Below are 18,632 nucleotides of genomic sequence, written 5' to 3' on the forward strand. Positions count from 1 at the left end.
AACATGTTGGGTGAATCAAGGCAGCATACCTCACTGCACTAGCATAATCTCACATTTCCAACCTTTAATTTACAAAAGTACAATTTATATTTGATGTTTAAAAAAACACACACACAAGAAAAAAAAAACACACACATCCACATGCCAACAGATTTGGGAGGGATGCTAGAAAAAAAATGTACCGCGTGCTGCCCTACCATCACAAACGTAAGGATTTGCTGAGTACTACTGGGACCTGAACTGGAAATGTGTGCATTCATCAGGTGAGACTGATGGCTCACTTTGAAATCTGATGGCAGTGGCTTTAAAACTAAAACATGAATAATGAGGGGACGAAAAATGTACGTGAAGCATCATAATCTTGGGGAAGAAACACTTTTCATACACAAAATGGAGATCCACAAATATGTTGGAGGACCTGTGATGCTGCGGGCCTGTTTCTCTTCCAAATATCTCATCAATCTGATATCAGGTGAAATAAAAATAAATGTATTTATATCTATTCCAGTGGCACCAATACAATGTTTCTTGTTTATTATCAGCTGTTTTTCTGACAGTACCTCTTTAAATTTATCTCAGCCATTGCTCTATATCAAATGAAGTAGCTTGTTTTTGTGAGTAGCCAAAAAAAAAGCTTTTATCAATACTAATGAATACATCTACACTGATATTTTCTAAACAAGAAAAACGACTGATAGACATTTGTAATGACTATTTTTTTACGCATCATAAGAACATGTATTAGATTTCTAAATTCAAAGTATGTATTTAATTGGTCACATTACGGATATTATTGGGGAAATCAGATTCTTATTTTGGTTTGTCACCAGTTTTCTCTTACATAGCTGACAGGCTAAAGCTAACCTGCGCAATTAAAAGGAAAGGGAGAAGACAATGTGTCCTTTTCGTTTTCTAATTAATGATACAAACACAGACGAGTCGAGCCCACACCACAGCACAGTTTATCTGCTAGTCACTTTGTACAAACAGTAGAAAGAGGGATTGTGTCCGAAGGAGACAAACTGCGTCGTGTTTGTCTGATTCACAGACGACGGACTTTCAGGAAGGTGCACAGAGAGAAACGTCCCGCCATTAAAAAGAAGCTTTCACTAACCTGTTGTTGGCTTACAAAACAAAAAGAAGGAGCAAAAGATAAAGGCTTCATCAGTCACGTACTTACAGTTACAGAAAGATTATCTCGGTGAAATTGGTAAAAACGCAAACAACTTGAAAAAAAGACATAAAATAAGATATAAGACATTCCAATGATAATCGGGCAGAGTCAAGAGTTTTGGCTGCTTGTCCCTGTGGCGCTCCACCCGATGGTCCCCACAGGGCAACAAAACACATCCATGACTTTATCTGGTTTCGAAATTTAGACACAACAGAGCCCGACAACCCGGTCGGTTGATTGGTTGTCCGTCACGTCCCGGGGGGATTATCGCTCCCACCATCTTCCTTTTTCAGTCGCCTAAAAGTACAAATCCCTACGACATGCCGCACATCCTCCAAAGAAAAAAAAACAACAAAAAAACAACAAGAAAACATAACACCGCCTTCATTGGTTACATGTTTACTCTGTAGATTGGATCTCTTTAAATGCCAAGCGCTTAAGAGGGCAAAGAGAGCGCGATGCCCTCCTACTAGACGATTTCTACGGGTTCTGAACGTCGGCGTTCAAAGTCCCTCCGGCAGCAGGCGGCTGAGGGGCCATGCTGGCTTTACAGGATGGCGCAGAAGAACTTCTTCTCCCTGAACGGGTTCTCCGACGCTGGCACCGGTGACAGCAGGGGGTCCTCTTTGGCATGAGCTTCGCAGTAAGACATTAAGTCTGCCGCTGCTTTGGACACCTGGAATTAGACACACACACACCAAACTAAGTTTAAGTGGAAATTTATAATTAAAAGACAAAAGACTTTCAATCATCTGTCTGTGTAGATATATTGTGTTACACACACATTCACACATGCATATAGTTCACCTTTATCCTGTCAATGTTGGCCTCCATCTTCAGCTGCTCCACCAGCTTCCTGGCCTGTGCGATGCTGGCCGTGTTGTTGCTCGCCATGGGCGCTCCCGCTCAGTTCCTGTCTGCTCAGCCTGCGTGGAGGAGACAGCGGCTGAAACATCCCAGACATTTCACTGCACCGGCGCTGAGCAGCACTATGCCGGCACGCAAAGACGCAGCGCCAGGAGCAGATAGCCAGTTTCTTATCACGTGCCAGTAAAGACACACTTGCACATACAGATGGAGGCGTGTATTATTTATGGTGCCTGTTGCTAGGCAGTCCCTGACAGTGGGAGGAAAAATAAAAAAGAGAAGGACGGTGATATTTTGTCCAGCATTGTGTTCAAAGTAGTTAGATAGATGAGAAGTGCAAGTGGTTTTATAAAAAACTGCCAAGATTATAAACATTGACTCAACAAATACTGAGTGATCAGGATGGATGTTTGTGTAAAAAATCTGTTCTTGACCATATTTTGTGTATTCTATTTTACTTTGTCGGAATTATTAAAATAATGATTCATCTTTGTTTCTGTAAATTATCATGTATTTTTGATTTTGGTTCAACAACATGGACTTCAGTCGCAACTCCACTATTTGCTGTCGCCTCTGTTTAGAAAACAAAATCAGTGTCTGCAGCTGATGCTTATGCAAATGCTGCAATACGCATTCTCTGCCAGTAGGTGGCAATGATATCAACATTACCGGCATCAAAGTTTAACAGAAGAAGATTCCCAGTTGAAACACGAACCTTATTCTCTCAACTAAAACATTCTCCAGCTTATTGGAAACAGACCCACTTTGAAAAGTGTTTGTCACAAAAAAATAGATATTTGCTTGTGGCCTGGAGGTGTTAAAAATAGCTGGAAGTCTCAGTGTTTGCAAAATACCTGCTCCTTAACAATGCACATATAGAGTAGTTTTTTAGAGGTGACAATAGAGGTGTAATTCAAATCTAATGACATAAGATCTTGTAGTGCTAAACAACCACAATAATACAATAATAAAAAACAATAATTCTCACGTCGTCAGCATCTGACTGGTGACTATCGGCTATTGCCCAAGATACAAAAGTGTGTATCTTTTGTATCGAAATAGATACGCGATTGTATTCATACTTCAGACTCATATTTTGGAGTACGAGAGGAAGTTGTTCTTAAATGATGGACAAGACCAAAACATCATAACGTGAAAGCCCTGGCAATGTGAATGCTGCCAACACTTTGCCAATGTTTGCTAACCGGCAAACTGTTAGCTGCTGAAGACCCTGAAGTTAGCATCTGCTTCTTTTTGTGAAAGCATCTTGTTTTTGTAATCTGAATGTGTTACACCCCAACAATCTACTAGAAAATGTTCCATAAAGTGGACACTGTTATGTTTACAACTGTGCCTTTTATCATTGTCAGTGACCACATTCATTCCTGTTTCCTCACACAGTTTAATTTGTTCAGAACTGCTTTCCATCAAGTGTTGTCTACAAAGTGTGCGGTGCTAATGTACGCCCCCGGGTTCGATTTTACAGATCAGGGTCTCAAAAACAGCATCCTCCTCCTTCGTGGTGTTAGATCAATCATCCCTGCGTCGCTCTCCGTCACCAGCGTGTGTGTGCACTGTGGTGTGACTCAGTGTGAGGTCAGTGCTGACCTCAGCAGGGAGCAATCTATGAATATTAATGCTCCACGGTAGCAAACATGCTCCTCTGGCTAAAAACCATCGAAAACCATCGAACCATCGAAAACCATTAAAAACCATCGCTGTGGACCAGTTACCAACAACAAGGCAATAAAAAGTTATCTTTTTTAAAAAAAAAAGAACACAAATTTTTCCGTCAATTCAGTTTCACTAATCACACCTCGGAATGATGTTCTGGACTTTTCTCCTATAACAGAGAATTAGACAGTGCTTCCCCTCCTCCACCTGTTGCTGGATACCTGACTGAAAGTGGGCTTTTCCTCGATAAATATTCTGACTGTCTGGGAGAAAATGTACTTGGAAATAGTTGGACATGAAATAGCAATTAAAAGAGTGACAGCCGTTACTTTTACTCTGTCAGTCTCTTATGGCACTGTTTGAAAAGCCGCCTACCAGAGAAACAGTCCATCTAATAATTAAACAGTTGACTTCTGCGATTCAATAACGTGTGGAATTACAAAAATGTTTCCTCCCCACTATTAGCACACGCTGAGGTAAAGTTAATGATCAAATTGACCACAGTGTGGTCTAAGACATATACCATTCGCTTTCCAATAGCTAAATATTGGTGTCATTTATCTTTTCTCTCTTTGTTGGTTTTGGAAGACGTCACTGAATACGCCACAATTATTAAAGTCATTCAAAGTAGTTTTCTGTGCAGAACGCTCAGACTTAATCCCACAGTCGAAGCCTTGGCCATATTTTGTTTAATTCTGGCCTGTTTGAAGCATTTCCAGCTGGAAACATCTCTGAAAGTCGTCAGTGCAAACCCAGCGACAGCTTGAAGAGGATTCCTACAAGGAACCCGCAGCAGACCGAACATCGCGTAACCTAAACAGTCGCTGCAGCCGAACCGTCCTGGCTGCTGTTAGTCTGACGAGGACAGCTCCTTGTACGGGCATGGGCTGTCAAACAGGAAATGGAAAGATTTATCAGGGTCGTTTAAAATGGGGTGCAAAGATCAGAAATCAGACCTTGACTTTCACACAGCAAGGTCGTGATATTATTTTATCACTCAGGGGACGTCGAAACGGGCCACTGCATCTTCAGACTATTGATAGGAATTTATGTCACACTTTAAGGTTTCTGGGATGCCTGTTGAGAAATAGGTCTTCCATTTTTACACAAAACACTGTTACAATAGCCCATTTTATGAAGATCTGTTCATGCCTTCTTTTTTTTTTTCTTTTTCTTTTTTTAGCTGAAGTAGATGGTCATAAACTGATAAACTAACAGCTAGGGACTCTGGGTAAAGTTTTAACACGTGCTTCATGTCGAGCATCTCTGATTTCTTCCCTGAGAGAATCTAAAAGTCCCACTTTTAATATCAAGATATCAAAATGTCTTGTTTTTATTACTGAAATTACAAAGAAGGTTTTTAATCAGCTCACATTCTTGTAATTCTATGGTTTCTTTCCAATAGCACACTTTTAGATTTAGTGCTAAAACCTGGTTTTACCATGTTCCTTCAGTCCATGTCACGAGCTGCAGTTCGATTACAAACGTTCAATGTCAATATCCTGCTAAAGTTGAAACTTTTTTTTTTTGCAATTGTGATGTTTCCACTAAATAAGAAACACGATTAAAATCCCACGTGAATAAGTTTGTTTATGCCAAAAGTCCTTAAAAATCTGATCTTTGTACTCCATTTTAAACAACCCTGATTAATTCTGGCCTGTTTGAAGCATTTCCAGCTGGAAACATCTCTGAAAGTAGTCAGCACACTTTTAGATTTAAAAGTGATTTAAAAGATCTTTTAGATTTAAAAGATTTAAAAGACAGGAAGTGGTAATAACCACTTCCTGTCATCCTCTTCGTCTTTTCCATCAGTAATGACATCCAGAGGCTGATCACGTGACTCGTGTGATGTGAAAAAAGTGTTTCCATCACAGTTTTGCCAAAAAATGCTCATTTTGTTGCAGCTGGAAAAACCAACGTATACTAGCGTGCAAGTTTTTTGAAATTAGATTTTTTTAAATTGTCTCATTTCTGGAGAGCAAATGTATTATTTGATTCCAATTTGCGCAACCATAAGGTCAATGGAAATGCAGCGACAGCCTCCACGTTATGCTGTTCCTCAAGAAAACAGGCTGGAATATTGAATTGTGTAAGACGCGATCTGGCAGCCAAGTGTTAGGTATTCGTCTTGAGGCTGACACTTGCAGCTATTGTACAAACTCGCTCACTACAATACCTACCTCGACAATTTGAGAACAAAAGGTAGCGGTGCTGAACTGAGAGTCACCCTGCTGCTTAACGTCAGTGGACTTCCTCCCTGACACTTTCATATCGACGGCCGAAGAAATGGTGACGTTAAGCAGATCCTATGTCTGGAAAGGCCGGCGTCCTAAAGGAGCTAAACTCCATGAAGTATGACTTGTAGCTTGGAAAGTGTTTCAGCTTCCAGCATTAATGTGGAAAGTGATTCCCCTCCTCTCCATCTGCTGCAGGGAAATGTTTCATGTGTTCTCACCAAACTGATTTCTGCAGGAATTTGGCTGGGCCACAAAGTCTGACCTCCTCGCAAATGCAAGACAAAAACAATCAGCTTCATGCCGTGTTTTATTGCTTTGTCTTACCTTGTCTGCTTGCTCCTCCTTACGCCTCCTGCCCTGCTGTCTGCCACCCGCTCGGTCAGAGGCTTGTGTCTGCCACGCTCTCCGTCTGCGGGGAGGAAAATGGAAACAGAGGAAAAGAGAGGCTGAATCAGAGCGCTGCACAAATTTGCTCTCGCATTCCAGATACATTCCTCTAAACCTTTTATTACGTCACCTATGAGAAATAGTCACAACAACAAAAATCTATTTTCTCTTCTAGAGAGAATAAAGAATCAATTTTTTCCCCCACTTGTAAAAGAGAAATTCAGCTTTAAGTATAAGATGTAGATTTCGGAGCTGTGTTTCAAAGAATCAGTGTAGAATAATCCAGCTGGATTCTTAAAATATTTAAGACTATTCAGATACAGACCTTTAATTTGACTCTGACTCTCCACAATCAGCTTCAAGAATATTTCATGGTGTTCACAAAGTGTGAAATCCATAATGATTCTCTAAATATGCAAAAAAGCAGCAGAAGGCTTGTTCTTGGCCCAAGTGAATCTTATTTTCGCCTCATGGCGCCCCCTCGGTCATGTCACCCACAGTAGAAAGCCACAAGAGAGAGAAGAAGTAAAGCACAAGGCCAACATTACTTTTTAAATGTATGTTCCAGGGACATGATGCCATTTTATAGTACAATCACATAACTATGTCACCTTCAGTAATATTTCAAAAACTTGACTTTGAATCATAGCCGTATCTGATGCCTTGAAATTAGCCACTGTCTCTTTAAGAAGCTCCGCTTTCTGACACTTTCTCCTCATGCATGTGACAATACTCCTCCATAATGCCGTTTGTAACCGTTCTTAAGAGCGTCGGACTGAGAAGGAGTTTGTATGATGAACTCAGCAGACGTGCAGTTCCGTTTGCTCATCGCTGCTGCCGCTAGTCTGTAGGACTTGGCAGCTGGACGCAAAGCTTTCGCTAAAAAGGCGGCGCTTTGTGAGAGAAAGTTTTTAACCACCTCTGAATGGTTTCCACAGGAGAGGAAAGGATTTCTCACACAAATGTGAACAAATCAAGGCAACACTCCAGGTAACTTGTACTGTAGTTTCAATGTTACCACATTACAGCGTGATGTAAAGCTAAAAAAACTTATTACCCTGCCTTTAAAATGGAAATATTTGAAATCTGAAGATAATGATAGCAATAAATACAAAGCAAGTGCATATTTAGACTAAGCTTTTGTAAGGCTATATGGATTTCTTTTTGCTTCCTGTTCACACTAAATAGGTGCAAAGCAAAGAAAAGAAGCTGACGTCTGTTTTGGTAACTTAAGCCTACCGGGAGTCAACTTTCAGTAAAAGCGCAACGACATTTCCCAAAATGTCAAACTGTCCCTTTAGGTTTCTCTTCCCTCCGCGCTGACACACACGTCCAGCTTCTCTCCTCGCAGATTCATTCGTAAAGCATGTGTGACTCTGTGTCTCGGTCCTCGGCTGCCTCTGATAAATGGACCAATTACCGCGCATCAGTAGCTCCACCAAGGAAGGGAATCCCAACCGTTATAAATCAGGGCAGGATGCAACATTAAGGCGTCATTACAGAGAGGGATCCATTAACAAAACCTCAGCAGCAAAACCGGACCAGCCCCCAAGCCAAAAATATTCACGCAATGCTAGAGCTGCTGAGGGAGTAACACAGGCATAAAAGACTTTTAGATATTAGAGGAGCACTTTTGATCGAGACAATATTCTGAATGGCTTCTTTCTGGTGTAAATACGATTTTATTGTTCACAGACTGGGAATATATTACCCAATGTTTGCTTTGGCTCTTCATCAATTTAAGTTGATATTTGCCCAATTTGAAAGCTTTCCTAAGAAATTATGCAAATCATGTCATCTAGAAGAAACAGAGTGAAGGGAGTACCTTTCCCTTTGACCTCTGAACCTTAAGGATACATGGAAACAGTTTCTATTGGTCTGATACTAAGTAATACTTTGATATTTTAGTGCTTTTATAAATTCAAACAACATTCATTGATTTGAAAATGACAAAGATATATTTTAGTGAATTGGGCACCAAAACTGTCTCCAGCCCAGAGGCCTAAATCCTTGTGAATCCAGCCCTGCTTAGCACACGCAAAGAAAACATTCTTAGATGCACAAGCGTTCGAGCCAAGACAAGAAACGAGCGGCGTTGCTCAAAAAAATAACGCAAACCTTGAAGTCGCTCAAGATGGGAACTTGCCGTCATCACCCCAATGCATTTATTTCCCTCCTGAATACATTTGTTCAATTACTTATTGCAGCACAAGGTGCTTTTATTGTTCCTAAAAACTCTACCAGTCATTCTGAGGTCTGCGGAAACACACTTATCCCTATTATTATTGACTTTTACCTTCGCTCCTGGGAGATGAATTCACAGTGACGGTCACGTGATCACAACTGGTTCAAGTTGTATTTGTTCAGGTCTTGTGCAAATGTACAAACACAGAGAGCATGGCACTCATCAGATCATAATCATGTTTGCTCTCTTGTCTGTACTTTGGTGTGGTAACCAGGCGAAAACGTTGGAACATTCAAGCAGATGTGCGTCGATGTTTCCTGGCGTACAGAACCACAACGCTCCAATCGCTTATTCGTTTGTTTTGCATTACAAAACTTTTAAAAATATAAATATTCCTAGATGCAAAAACAAGCAAACTAGAATGTGGTTCATCTTTTAAGTGTCTGTGTGTTTTAAAAGAAAGACTAAGCTGAGTGAGTCTGTCTCTTGAAACAGACTGAGAGAACTGGAAGCGGTCGTCGTTCCTTGGACACAAAGGCAATAAGTCTAAACAAGGAAGCTAAAATACTTGTTTTTATTTTTAAAAGGTCTTTCCAAATCATTGTAGTCTTCACATTGTGCAAAAGAAAACGAAAGAAAGAGGTGTTGCCGACTGATGATGCTCTGATATACATTTTAGATCAGTTCATTGCTGCAAAAGCAAAAAAATAAATAAATAAATAAAAAACAGAACACCCCCCCCCCCCCAAATGGCCAAGATGGCAAATTACTCCTTGAAAAAAAAGAGGAAGATGTTGAGGTTAGTTTCTGAATAAAGTTTCGCATCGTCGCAATTATCAGGGTTACGGGATGAGAAGCGAAGACAACAGGGACGTGTAAGCGTGTTTCTTGAATTAATTTTCTTCGACTTGGCGGTTTTCGTTCCCTCCTTTAACGCTGGCGAAGCGTCTCGAGCCGAGCTGCACGGAGAGGAAAATCCATTTCCCTCCCGTGTTCCAGCCTTCTGCTTCCCATCCCTCCCTCTGGGGCTGACAGGTGTTTATTGAAGGAGCAGAACCCGTCCGTCCGGCCCTCCCACCCGGGCCCCAGGATTCTCTGCCCTGCTGTTAAGACCACTGAATCAATGTGACCCCCTCCGTCATCCTTCCCTTGCCATTTGGAGAGCTGTTTTGAACCTCCTCCCCTGAGATCTCAGGGGGTCTGTGTTCATCTCGAGGCCCTCTGCTGATGTGATTATAGCTCAGGGTGTTGCTGACTTAAAGGGTGATTAAGCACGGCTGGAAATATCCTGGCGGAGCTATAATTCCTGACCTGTGGAGAGAGTGACAATCTTTGGCTTTCTGCTACGCACGCCGCCTCCCTCTCTTTTTATTTATACCTCCCTCTTCTCTGTCTTTACGCTGTGCGAAAGGTACGGCAGCCAGGCAGGGGGTGTTCTGTCCTCCGCCGTGCCCGGGGTGTGAAATCGGAGCGTGGTAATTAAAAATGTGTCTCTCGCTAAGCCATCTGGACCCTGGAGAACAAGTGATTAACCTGCAAAAGGCCTGCAGGGATGGCAAAGAGGAAGGAAGCAACTGCTCCGCAGAGTTATCTTTAGGCTCCTTTAAAGCCTTGTGAACACTAAACCTGCTGTCCCTGGAAATCTTTCACACTTTTTTTCATTTGTCTATGGCTACAACGATGGCAGATTTGATTCAGCAACAGTCAATACCTGCTTTCAGAGCAGCAACCAGCAGAAAAGCGGATCTGCTTTGCTTCCTCCTGACATACAGTATTGCCTCTAAGCTGTGATGCAAGGGCTGGTTTTAACGCTGCTGTATCTGTCAGAATGAGGACAACTCATTTGTTATATTTGGATATGTGAAAATAAATTCACCCAAAACCAAAATCCAGACATCCATGTCAAACACATCCCTTAGTTTTGTGCCTCTTAAACTTTTTCCACATTTTGTCGCCCATCGGACTTTATGTCATAAACCAACACAAAGTGGAGCAGAACCGTCAACTAGAACAACTTCTAAAACATTTGAAAATGCAGACGAGATGCATCTACCAACTTTGTACATCTAGAAAATTATTTGCAGAACTTCATTTCAATCAGACTGGATAATGAGTCGAGTCCGATTCACTCGTAATCCTCAAATTTCTGGACCTTGACTGGACGAAAGCACATTCAAAGGTGTGCAAATTGCAGCAGCTAAACTGATTTTATGTGTGGTCGGCCAACTGCAGCTTCATTTTTAAGGAGGGAAGAGGTGTTATTGAAAAATTGAGATCGACTCGCGAATGAAAATGTTAAGTACAACACAATGTATTCATCTTTTGGTAAAAGTGACTAAGATGCAAACAACAAGTACAGACAGGAGCAAATGGGCAGGAAACATCAAAACCCAACACGAGAGAAACCAACGTTGGTACAGATAGATGCTGGCCTCCCCAACTCCTCCACTGTGAAGAATGAATCAGTCAATGAGTTCACACACCGCTGACTGAGTTCCTTCTGCTCACATGTTGCTGTGGTGAACAATAATGAGGCCCGATTATCTTATAAAAATACCACAGCTTCCAACTTCTGGTTCAGCTGAAGAATGCTGAGTCAGGGTGTGTAGCAGACATAATTTGATCTCTGGGTAAACCAGGCTGCCGTAGTTTTTTGTTTTTTTTGGTTATTTGGAAGAAATTTCCATTTCATGAGCATCGCAACTAGAGGTTTCTTCTAACCTGAAAATGGGCCTGAAAAATTTCTAGAAATTCTACAGATGGTTTTACAAACAAAACAAAACAAATTTAATTAAATGCACCACTATTTTGAAGTGTTATTCATTCTGTAATTTAAGTAAATTTTACATGTTAAAATCCCAGGCCAAATACATGAAAAATATACACCAACATAATATGGAAAAGCGTGAGAAAAAATGTAACAAGATTTTTAAACGGGAAAGAAACGGGAGTTACTTTGTACATCCCTGACGAAGACGAACTAAAACTCCAGATTTCTTTTTCCTGAATTATTATGAAAGAATAAAAAGTGCCAGCAACAACGGCTGGACATGTGGCGGCGTCACAGTGACCGTCCACCGTCATCTGCCGTGAACCAGCAATATGGACACCATGACACCCTGCAAGGTCACTCTGAAACCAGAGGCAGCAAGTTGCTCACTCATCTAATGCCAGGTTTACTGAGCTGTGAGGATGCAATCAACGAGATGCTCCAAACTGACGAAGTGACTTCCACCCGACCTCCAGAGAGGTCAGGAAAATCAAGACAATATTGACTACAGAATGTAATACAGCACAGCCACCTGCCCTTGAATATGAGAAAGGGACACCTGTCCCCCATGCGCACAGAGACGGAGCGGTGGGACAGCGAGAGCCAAGCTGTTAGGTTGTTATACGCTGCAGAGGTCGTGCTGGGAGTGACACTGAGCCTCCTTCACTTTCAGGGCTTTGCGACTTGAGCAGCAGGGAACAGCTTCACGTTTTAAAAAGTTAGAGCTGCTGATGTCTTCAAAACTGCTTTTAAAACGCCTGAAGGTGAAATCCTTCTGGGGACGTTTTCACACATGGTAGTTCGGTGGACTCGGTTCCATTAGGGGCCAAAATTGCAGCACCTGTTATGTTTTCGGATGGCGCGGCTTGCTTGCGAAGAGAACCACACCCTTTGAAAAACCAGTTCCAAAGAACCACAGACAAAAATGACAAAAAGACGTCTGAAGAGGACATGAGCGCCACTTCCTCCTTCACAGAACGTAAACAAACATGAAGTGGCGTCAAATTCTACCAGCTGTACAATTTCTCTTTTGTCTTTAGTGAGAGATTACAAGCCAATTCTAGACTCTCGCCTTTGTTTTGGTTGTATTTACCCAGAATGCCTTGCTCTATCGTCCACTTCCTGTTTTTGGGGCATTCTCCAATCCTCTTGACATTCTCATGTGCATTCAAACTGAGCCAGAGTTCACTTTAACCGAACTGAAAATTAGGTTTGTAGGCAGACCAGAGTTTGCCTTTCTTGAACTGGACTTCCTAGGCAAAAGAACTAGAGTTTTTGTTTAAAGTGGACTAAACAGGGAGGATGTGAGCGCACCCTAAAAGGAAGGAGTGCTTTTACAATAGCTGATGTCCACACAACTTCCCTGTTAGCTAGCAGCATGAAACTGATGGTGCTATATCATCCACATTAGACAATGATGTATTCATTAGCTGTAGATTGGAAAATTGTTATCAATCAATTATCGACCAATCAAATGTTATTTGTAAAGCACGTTTCAGCAATAAGGCATTTCAAAGGGCTTTACATGATAAAAACACAGTCAACAATATCACATTTTGCTGTGACTAGACATCAGCTTATTGATTTATGTTTTGTGATTATATTTCAAAAGCAACTCATCAGCTGAGATTTCAGTCTAGATTTAAAAGAACTCAGTGTTTCGAGTTCAGGTCTAATTTTAGGGTCACATTTAATGTAAAAAACCTGGAAAACATGCTGCCTTATTCCACCAGTTAAGGCCAATACTGACGATGTAATGGTTTAGCCGATATGTTAAGAGACATATTTAGTCTCTAAAAAGATTCATTTAAACGTCACCTCTTATCTGAGTATTCTTGCTGACCATATCCATGTTTTATGGCCACATTGTGCCCGAGTTCTCAACCAAGTTTCTTGAAGATGACGAATAGCCCAGTCGAACGCCAACGGCTTCCAAAGTGATCAGACATCATCCAAACCAGGAGAACATCGTTGAGAACCCATCGCCATGTGTGTCAGTCTTTTAAAGAGTACTTCCTCGCTTCCTTCTCGTTTTCTCTGCTTGTCCGTTACACCAGCTCTCCCTCGCTCCTTCGATTCGCCTGGACATTCGTGCCACCCTCAGCAGGCCATGCCTATCCTGCCATCTTGCAGGCTGCAGAGCATGAACGTGCATGCGTGTTTGTACGCTTGTGAGTGTTTTAGGTTAATCTAGGTCCCGCAGGCAGGTGGGTGGGGAGGGGGGCCAGGAAACGGTTCCTCCGCTGGGAGTCAGGCAGGCAGCGGGGTGGAAACTCATAGCTCCAGGGAGGGCAAATGTGTTCTGTTATGTTTATTAAATCTAACATGTGCAGCCTGGTGTGGGGCTTCTTTGTTGCATCCAAGCAAGTGACAAAGGAATGTTTTTTTTTTCTTTCTCTGAAATATTGACTGCAGATGACAGAGAAAAACACAAAAACAAAGCCGGAGCCAAATGTTGCTGCTCATTTCTTTCCCCTCTTCAAACGCTAACCAGCAGTTTGTCGCGCTCAACGAAACGACGTTGAGCTTTGACTTCCTTCTGTGTGACACAGATTAGGTTTCAATCAGCCTTGTTTTCGGTTTGCTGCGCTCTCTCTGCTTCAGATGTCAAGAAGAATGCAAACAGGATGTCTCTGCGTTTGGTTTGAGACGTTAGAGTCATTACAAACATCAGGGAGGGCTCGGTTCTGCAGAGAGAGGCGATCGGGCCGTCTCAGGCAAACCAGTCCGGATGAGTTTCAGAACTTTTTCAGTCCGTGACGAAAGGGACTCGCTTTGACTTTTTCCAAAAGTCAAACTCCAAATTTTTGGGTTAACTTGTGATCTGACTTTAGACTAATTTTTAGATTGTCATGAAACTTTTATTTAAGCAGTAGTTTAGATCGGTCTCAGATCAGAATCAGGGCAACAGAAGGCTTACAGGACGTTGCAAAAGCCCAGATGTGATGTGAGGTTTTCTGCACTTTGTCACATCACAACCACAAACCTTAAGGCAAACTGTTTTGAATTTTATGTTTCTATCAACACAAGGCGTTGAACGATTGCTACGTGGGAAGAAAATGACTGCTTTCCAACATTCCTGCAAATTAAAATCTAGGAAAGCGTGTCGTTTTCTTTCTCCGTGCAGCAAAATCGATGGCATGATGCAACTGGCCGTCCTCAGGTTCAGGGGCAGAGGTCGCTGCAAAGTCAGAGACTTAATGCGACCGGACAACCATCTACCAAATGGAAGCTGACTGCATCTGAATTTGAATGAATGCAAAACGACTGTGATTCTGTCAATGCAACTGGACTGACTTAATTTATATTGCATATTTTTATTTTCAAAACAAAGAATTTTGAGACATTCGTTGTGAATCAGAACTGTATAAATAACCCAAATAAACCACGACCACCGCTGTCACAACCCGCCCAATTTATAAAAATCCCTACTTCTGGAAAAAACCCTTTGCACTCTACCCACTGTATTCTCACAACCTTAAAGAGCAGAATTACCTGCAATCTCATTAAGACTGCAGGGATCTGCCATTTTCAAGTCTTGCAATTGAATCTCACCTGGGTTTAGGTCAGGACTTTGTTTAGGCCCTTTCAAATGCGTGACTATGCTTTGATCTAGATCATTGCATTGTAGGATCATTCAGCTTCGTCCAGCCTCCGCGTCGCTGCCTGCAGAAACTCCTTACCTACAAAATAGTGCCGCCACTGTCAGCAAGTTCTGCTGCGAATTTGGATCACATGTAAAACCCGGAATCTCACGCTGAAGATGAAGACGACACACAAGACCAAGAAGCGGAGACAAAAGAGACGAGGCAGGACTTGAGAGCAGCTGAAAGGGAGTCATGAACAGCAAGAACCGACAAGGAGAGAAGATAACAGGCGAGGGAGGAGATCCGTGACACGAATCAACAGAGTGCTGTGTAGCAAGACGAGGACCTAAACGAATGGAGGACATTATTTCCTGGAGATTTAATGTATTTAAAGTGACGCAGGGAGTCGAGATGTGACCTAAAGGTAGACTTTAGCTTCACCACTTGAGGCCTGGAAACCATAACCCTAAAACTACAGATATAGATCAGACGGTCTAAGTTGAAAGTTGGTGAGACAAGTCTTTCTCTCTCTCTCTCAGTCTAGACTCAAAAAGAAAATTGTTGTCTCATAGAGGCCAACCAATTAAAACCAGCTTTTCCTCTTTCTACCAAAAACTGAATGACAAAAGTCTTGAGTCAATGTCAGCGTCGTTGTCAGAGACTTTATAGTTCAATTTAATTTATCGTTTCTGTTGTCTTGTTTATATTTGAAATGTCTTCCAGTTCCAGAGTTTAATCTTCACTCTGATGTAAAGCTTACTGCTCTTTGAAAATGTGTTCTTGCATTATTTTGCCATCATTATATCACTTGAAAGCGGTTGGAAACAACAACGTTGTTCCCCGTTTATGGCAATAACTTCGTCCAGCCAACTCTGTAAAGTGCCGGGGCTGGTCTTACGTCACAGGTGAAGGATGCTTCAGTGGAAGTGTAAAAATCCAAGCCCACTGGGTCTTCACTTGAATTCAGCTATTAGTTTTTAAACCGTTGTCTTTCTTTCTGAGCCCCATCATCGTCACAGGGTAAAGTCAACTGTTCTTTTGAAAAAAATTCACTGGGTACATACAAAGAGCACCGAGTACAAAAGCTGAAGTGGCCCGAGCCGCAGCATCCTGTTCGATCGTCCCCCCGCCTCGTCCCTTTGAGGACCTCCACTTCTTCTGTGGTTTCCACAGCAACGTTTGCACACACGGTCTTCAGGACCTCGTTTCCTCAAACTGGTGGCTTCTTGCCTCTCTTTTGTTCTGTCATTTTAAAGAAGACGCCGACTCAGACAGTCAAGATGATTCCCTTCATCCCTTCTACGTTCCGTCTGTGACATTTGACCCCTCTCACAGAGCCCATCACTTCCTGGGCTTGTTTACACAGATCCAGGAACAGCTCAGCTCCTCTATGCCTTTATTTAGCTTGGCTGATGTGTGGTCGTGTTTGGCTCCCACCGGCTCAGCGTCTTCCACTGAGACGTGTCAGTCTTTGTCCAGATCTATTTGTTTACCTACTGGACATAAACAAATCTCGTTTCCCAGCATTTTTCTCAGCTCTTTCACCCGGTTCTGCACCGCCTCCTCCGGACTGAACCCCCGATGAGCTGGAGGCCGCCGTTTGTATTCTAGATGCGCTCCGATCCGCCTGGACGTGAGCGCTTGCGTAGTTTATGACTCACGGCCTGCGTGTGCCGTGGGCCCCGTGTGAGCAACGCCGCCGGGCTGACTTGACGCGAGCAGAGCTCAACGAAGCCTTGGTGACGACACAGAACGGAGGCAGTGGTTTGGGGGTGGAGGGGTCGAAGAAGCACGTCTGCGTTTTGTTGTCTTGGCTTTCTCGAGAGCTGACAGTCGTGCGGCGTCTGCTGCGGGAAAACACCGACCGACCTCCTTCTCCTCCTTGTCTGGTCGTCCGCCTGCCTGGAGCTGGGCGTGCGGTCGACCCGGTTCTTCTCACCAGAAAACCTCCCACCGCGCCTGAACCCAACACACTCCCATCTCTAGCTCCATTCTGCAAACATCCCCAGAAGCAGATGTTCCTCTGGCTTCGCTTTCACCCAGTGGTGAGGGGAGAGACAGGACGGACGAAAGAAAAGGGAGTCCGTTCTTTCTCTCCCCCCCACCCTCCGCCGCCGTCGCTCTGATGTATGGAGAGAGGAGAGACGCATCCAGGGCTCAAAGCGGGGAGAATGTGACCGGCTTCAGAGGGAGGAGGGGGAATCCATGATGCCGACCCGCCAGTGGCATCAATCTCAAAACGACAGCATGGACACGAGGAAGCCCTCCTCCTCCAGAACACACCCTGCTCTGGTCCAAATTCACCCACACAGCGCTTTAAAAGAAAACACACAGAGAGGGAAACGTAGAGAAATGCTGTTAAAATCCTACCTTTCTTGATGTTTTTCTTTTCTCTCCTTCTTCTCAGCGAAGCCCCCACGCATCCAGCGCTGTGGAGTAGAATCCACACACTCAGTGAGCGAGCGAGGCGAGCAAAGTACATCCACACACACACTCCTCTCTCTCTCTCTCTCTCTCTCTCTCTCTCTCTCTCTCTCTCTCTCTCTCTCTCTCTGTTTCTGCTCCAGCTGAGAGCCCCGCTGCCTCCCTCCTCTCCGAGTCTCCACCCTCCGGCCACAACCCGCTCCGCTCCGGCTGCAAGGCGCTATGGGCCTCCTCCTCCTCCTCCTCCTCCTCCTCCTCCTCCTCCTCCTCCTCCTCCTCCTCCTCCTCTCCTCCTCCTCCTCCTCCTCCTCCTCCTCCTCCTCCTCCTCCCTCTCTCTCTCTCTCTCTCTCTCTCTCTCTCTCTCTCTCTCTCTCTCTGTTTCTTTTCTTTTCTGCCTAATAGGAAACGCTCGCGCTCCTCTCAGAGGTCCACCGGAAGAGCTCGCGCGGCCTGTATAAACAGTCACAGCAAACAACAGATTCATACCGACGTGGCCGCTTTTACTTTTTTTTTTTTTTTGGCTGTTTGTTGATTTAAATAAAAAAAAAAAAAAAAAAAAACGATAACCCTCAACAACGACAACATCCTGTGTGTCGCGCATTCTGGTGCCAAAGCGGAAGCTTTTAATCTTTTTAATCTACTTCCACGTCACAGTGAAGCTACAATAGCTCATAATAATAATAATAATAATTATAATAATAATCATGGAAAGAAAGAGTTAGAAGTGGAGACAGAAAGCAGCTGCACGTTTGGATGTCCTGTTGGCCATACTGGCTTTAAATTATCTTGCTCTGTTGTGCAGATTTTTACTGTATTTAAAAAAAAAAAAAAAGATTTAGTTTTGTCTTTTGCACTGGAAACTAGACCAGAACCGCTGCTGGACAAAACTAGACAAAGTTGAGCAAAATTGTAAAGTAGAACAAAGTTGTTGTTTGTTTTGTTTTGTCTTTTCAAATAAAACTCTGGAAAGTGTGGCGTGCAACGAACATTGCTCAATCTAGCTTTGGCCTTTGACTAGACCACACTAGCGTGTGCTTTGATCGACAGCAATATGTTTCTGTCTCAGACGTAAATCTAAGTTTTCTTCCTGCATTTAGCTCCATCTGTCTCCCCATAAACTCCAGCAGCGTCCCCGCTGAAGAAAAGAAAACCCCGCAGCATGACGCTGCCACCACCGTACATGCTCCTGGTGGTGGGTTTTCTGCTCTATTGCACTTTTCTTCTTAGAGTAAAATCTGTCAACAAATTCTCCCATGTGAATCATGAATCTCGACGCGAGGTTCTCCTTCGCTTTTGTGCTTTGACTGAACCTCTGCAAAAACTGAG

General features: G+C 43.1%; 1 protein-coding gene across 1 annotated transcript; it reads right to left on the reverse strand.

The window, feature by feature from the left end:
- Positions 1–939: 939 nt before the first annotated feature.
- On the reverse strand, positions 940–17,494 carry LOC129365190 (guanine nucleotide-binding protein G(I)/G(S)/G(O) subunit gamma-2). The gene is made up of 4 exons (XM_055038192.1): positions 17,252–17,494; positions 6,277–6,361; positions 1,982–2,100; positions 940–1,850 (listed from the first exon to the last, which is right to left on the reverse strand). The coding sequence occupies exons 3-4, from the start codon at positions 2,066–2,068 to the stop codon at positions 1,722–1,724; spliced, it is 216 nt and encodes a 71-aa protein (XP_054894167.1). The 5' UTR covers positions 2,069–2,100; positions 6,277–6,361; positions 17,252–17,494; the 3' UTR covers positions 940–1,721.
- Between the last annotated feature and the right edge of the window lie 1,138 nt (positions 17,495–18,632).

The sequence above is a fragment of the Poeciliopsis prolifica genome, unplaced genomic scaffold, assembly GCF_027474105.1.
Source record: "Poeciliopsis prolifica strain line A6 unplaced genomic scaffold, Auburn_PproV2 SCAFFOLD013, whole genome shotgun sequence".
Lineage (NCBI taxonomy): Eukaryota > Metazoa > Chordata > Actinopteri > Cyprinodontiformes > Poeciliidae > Poeciliopsis > Poeciliopsis prolifica.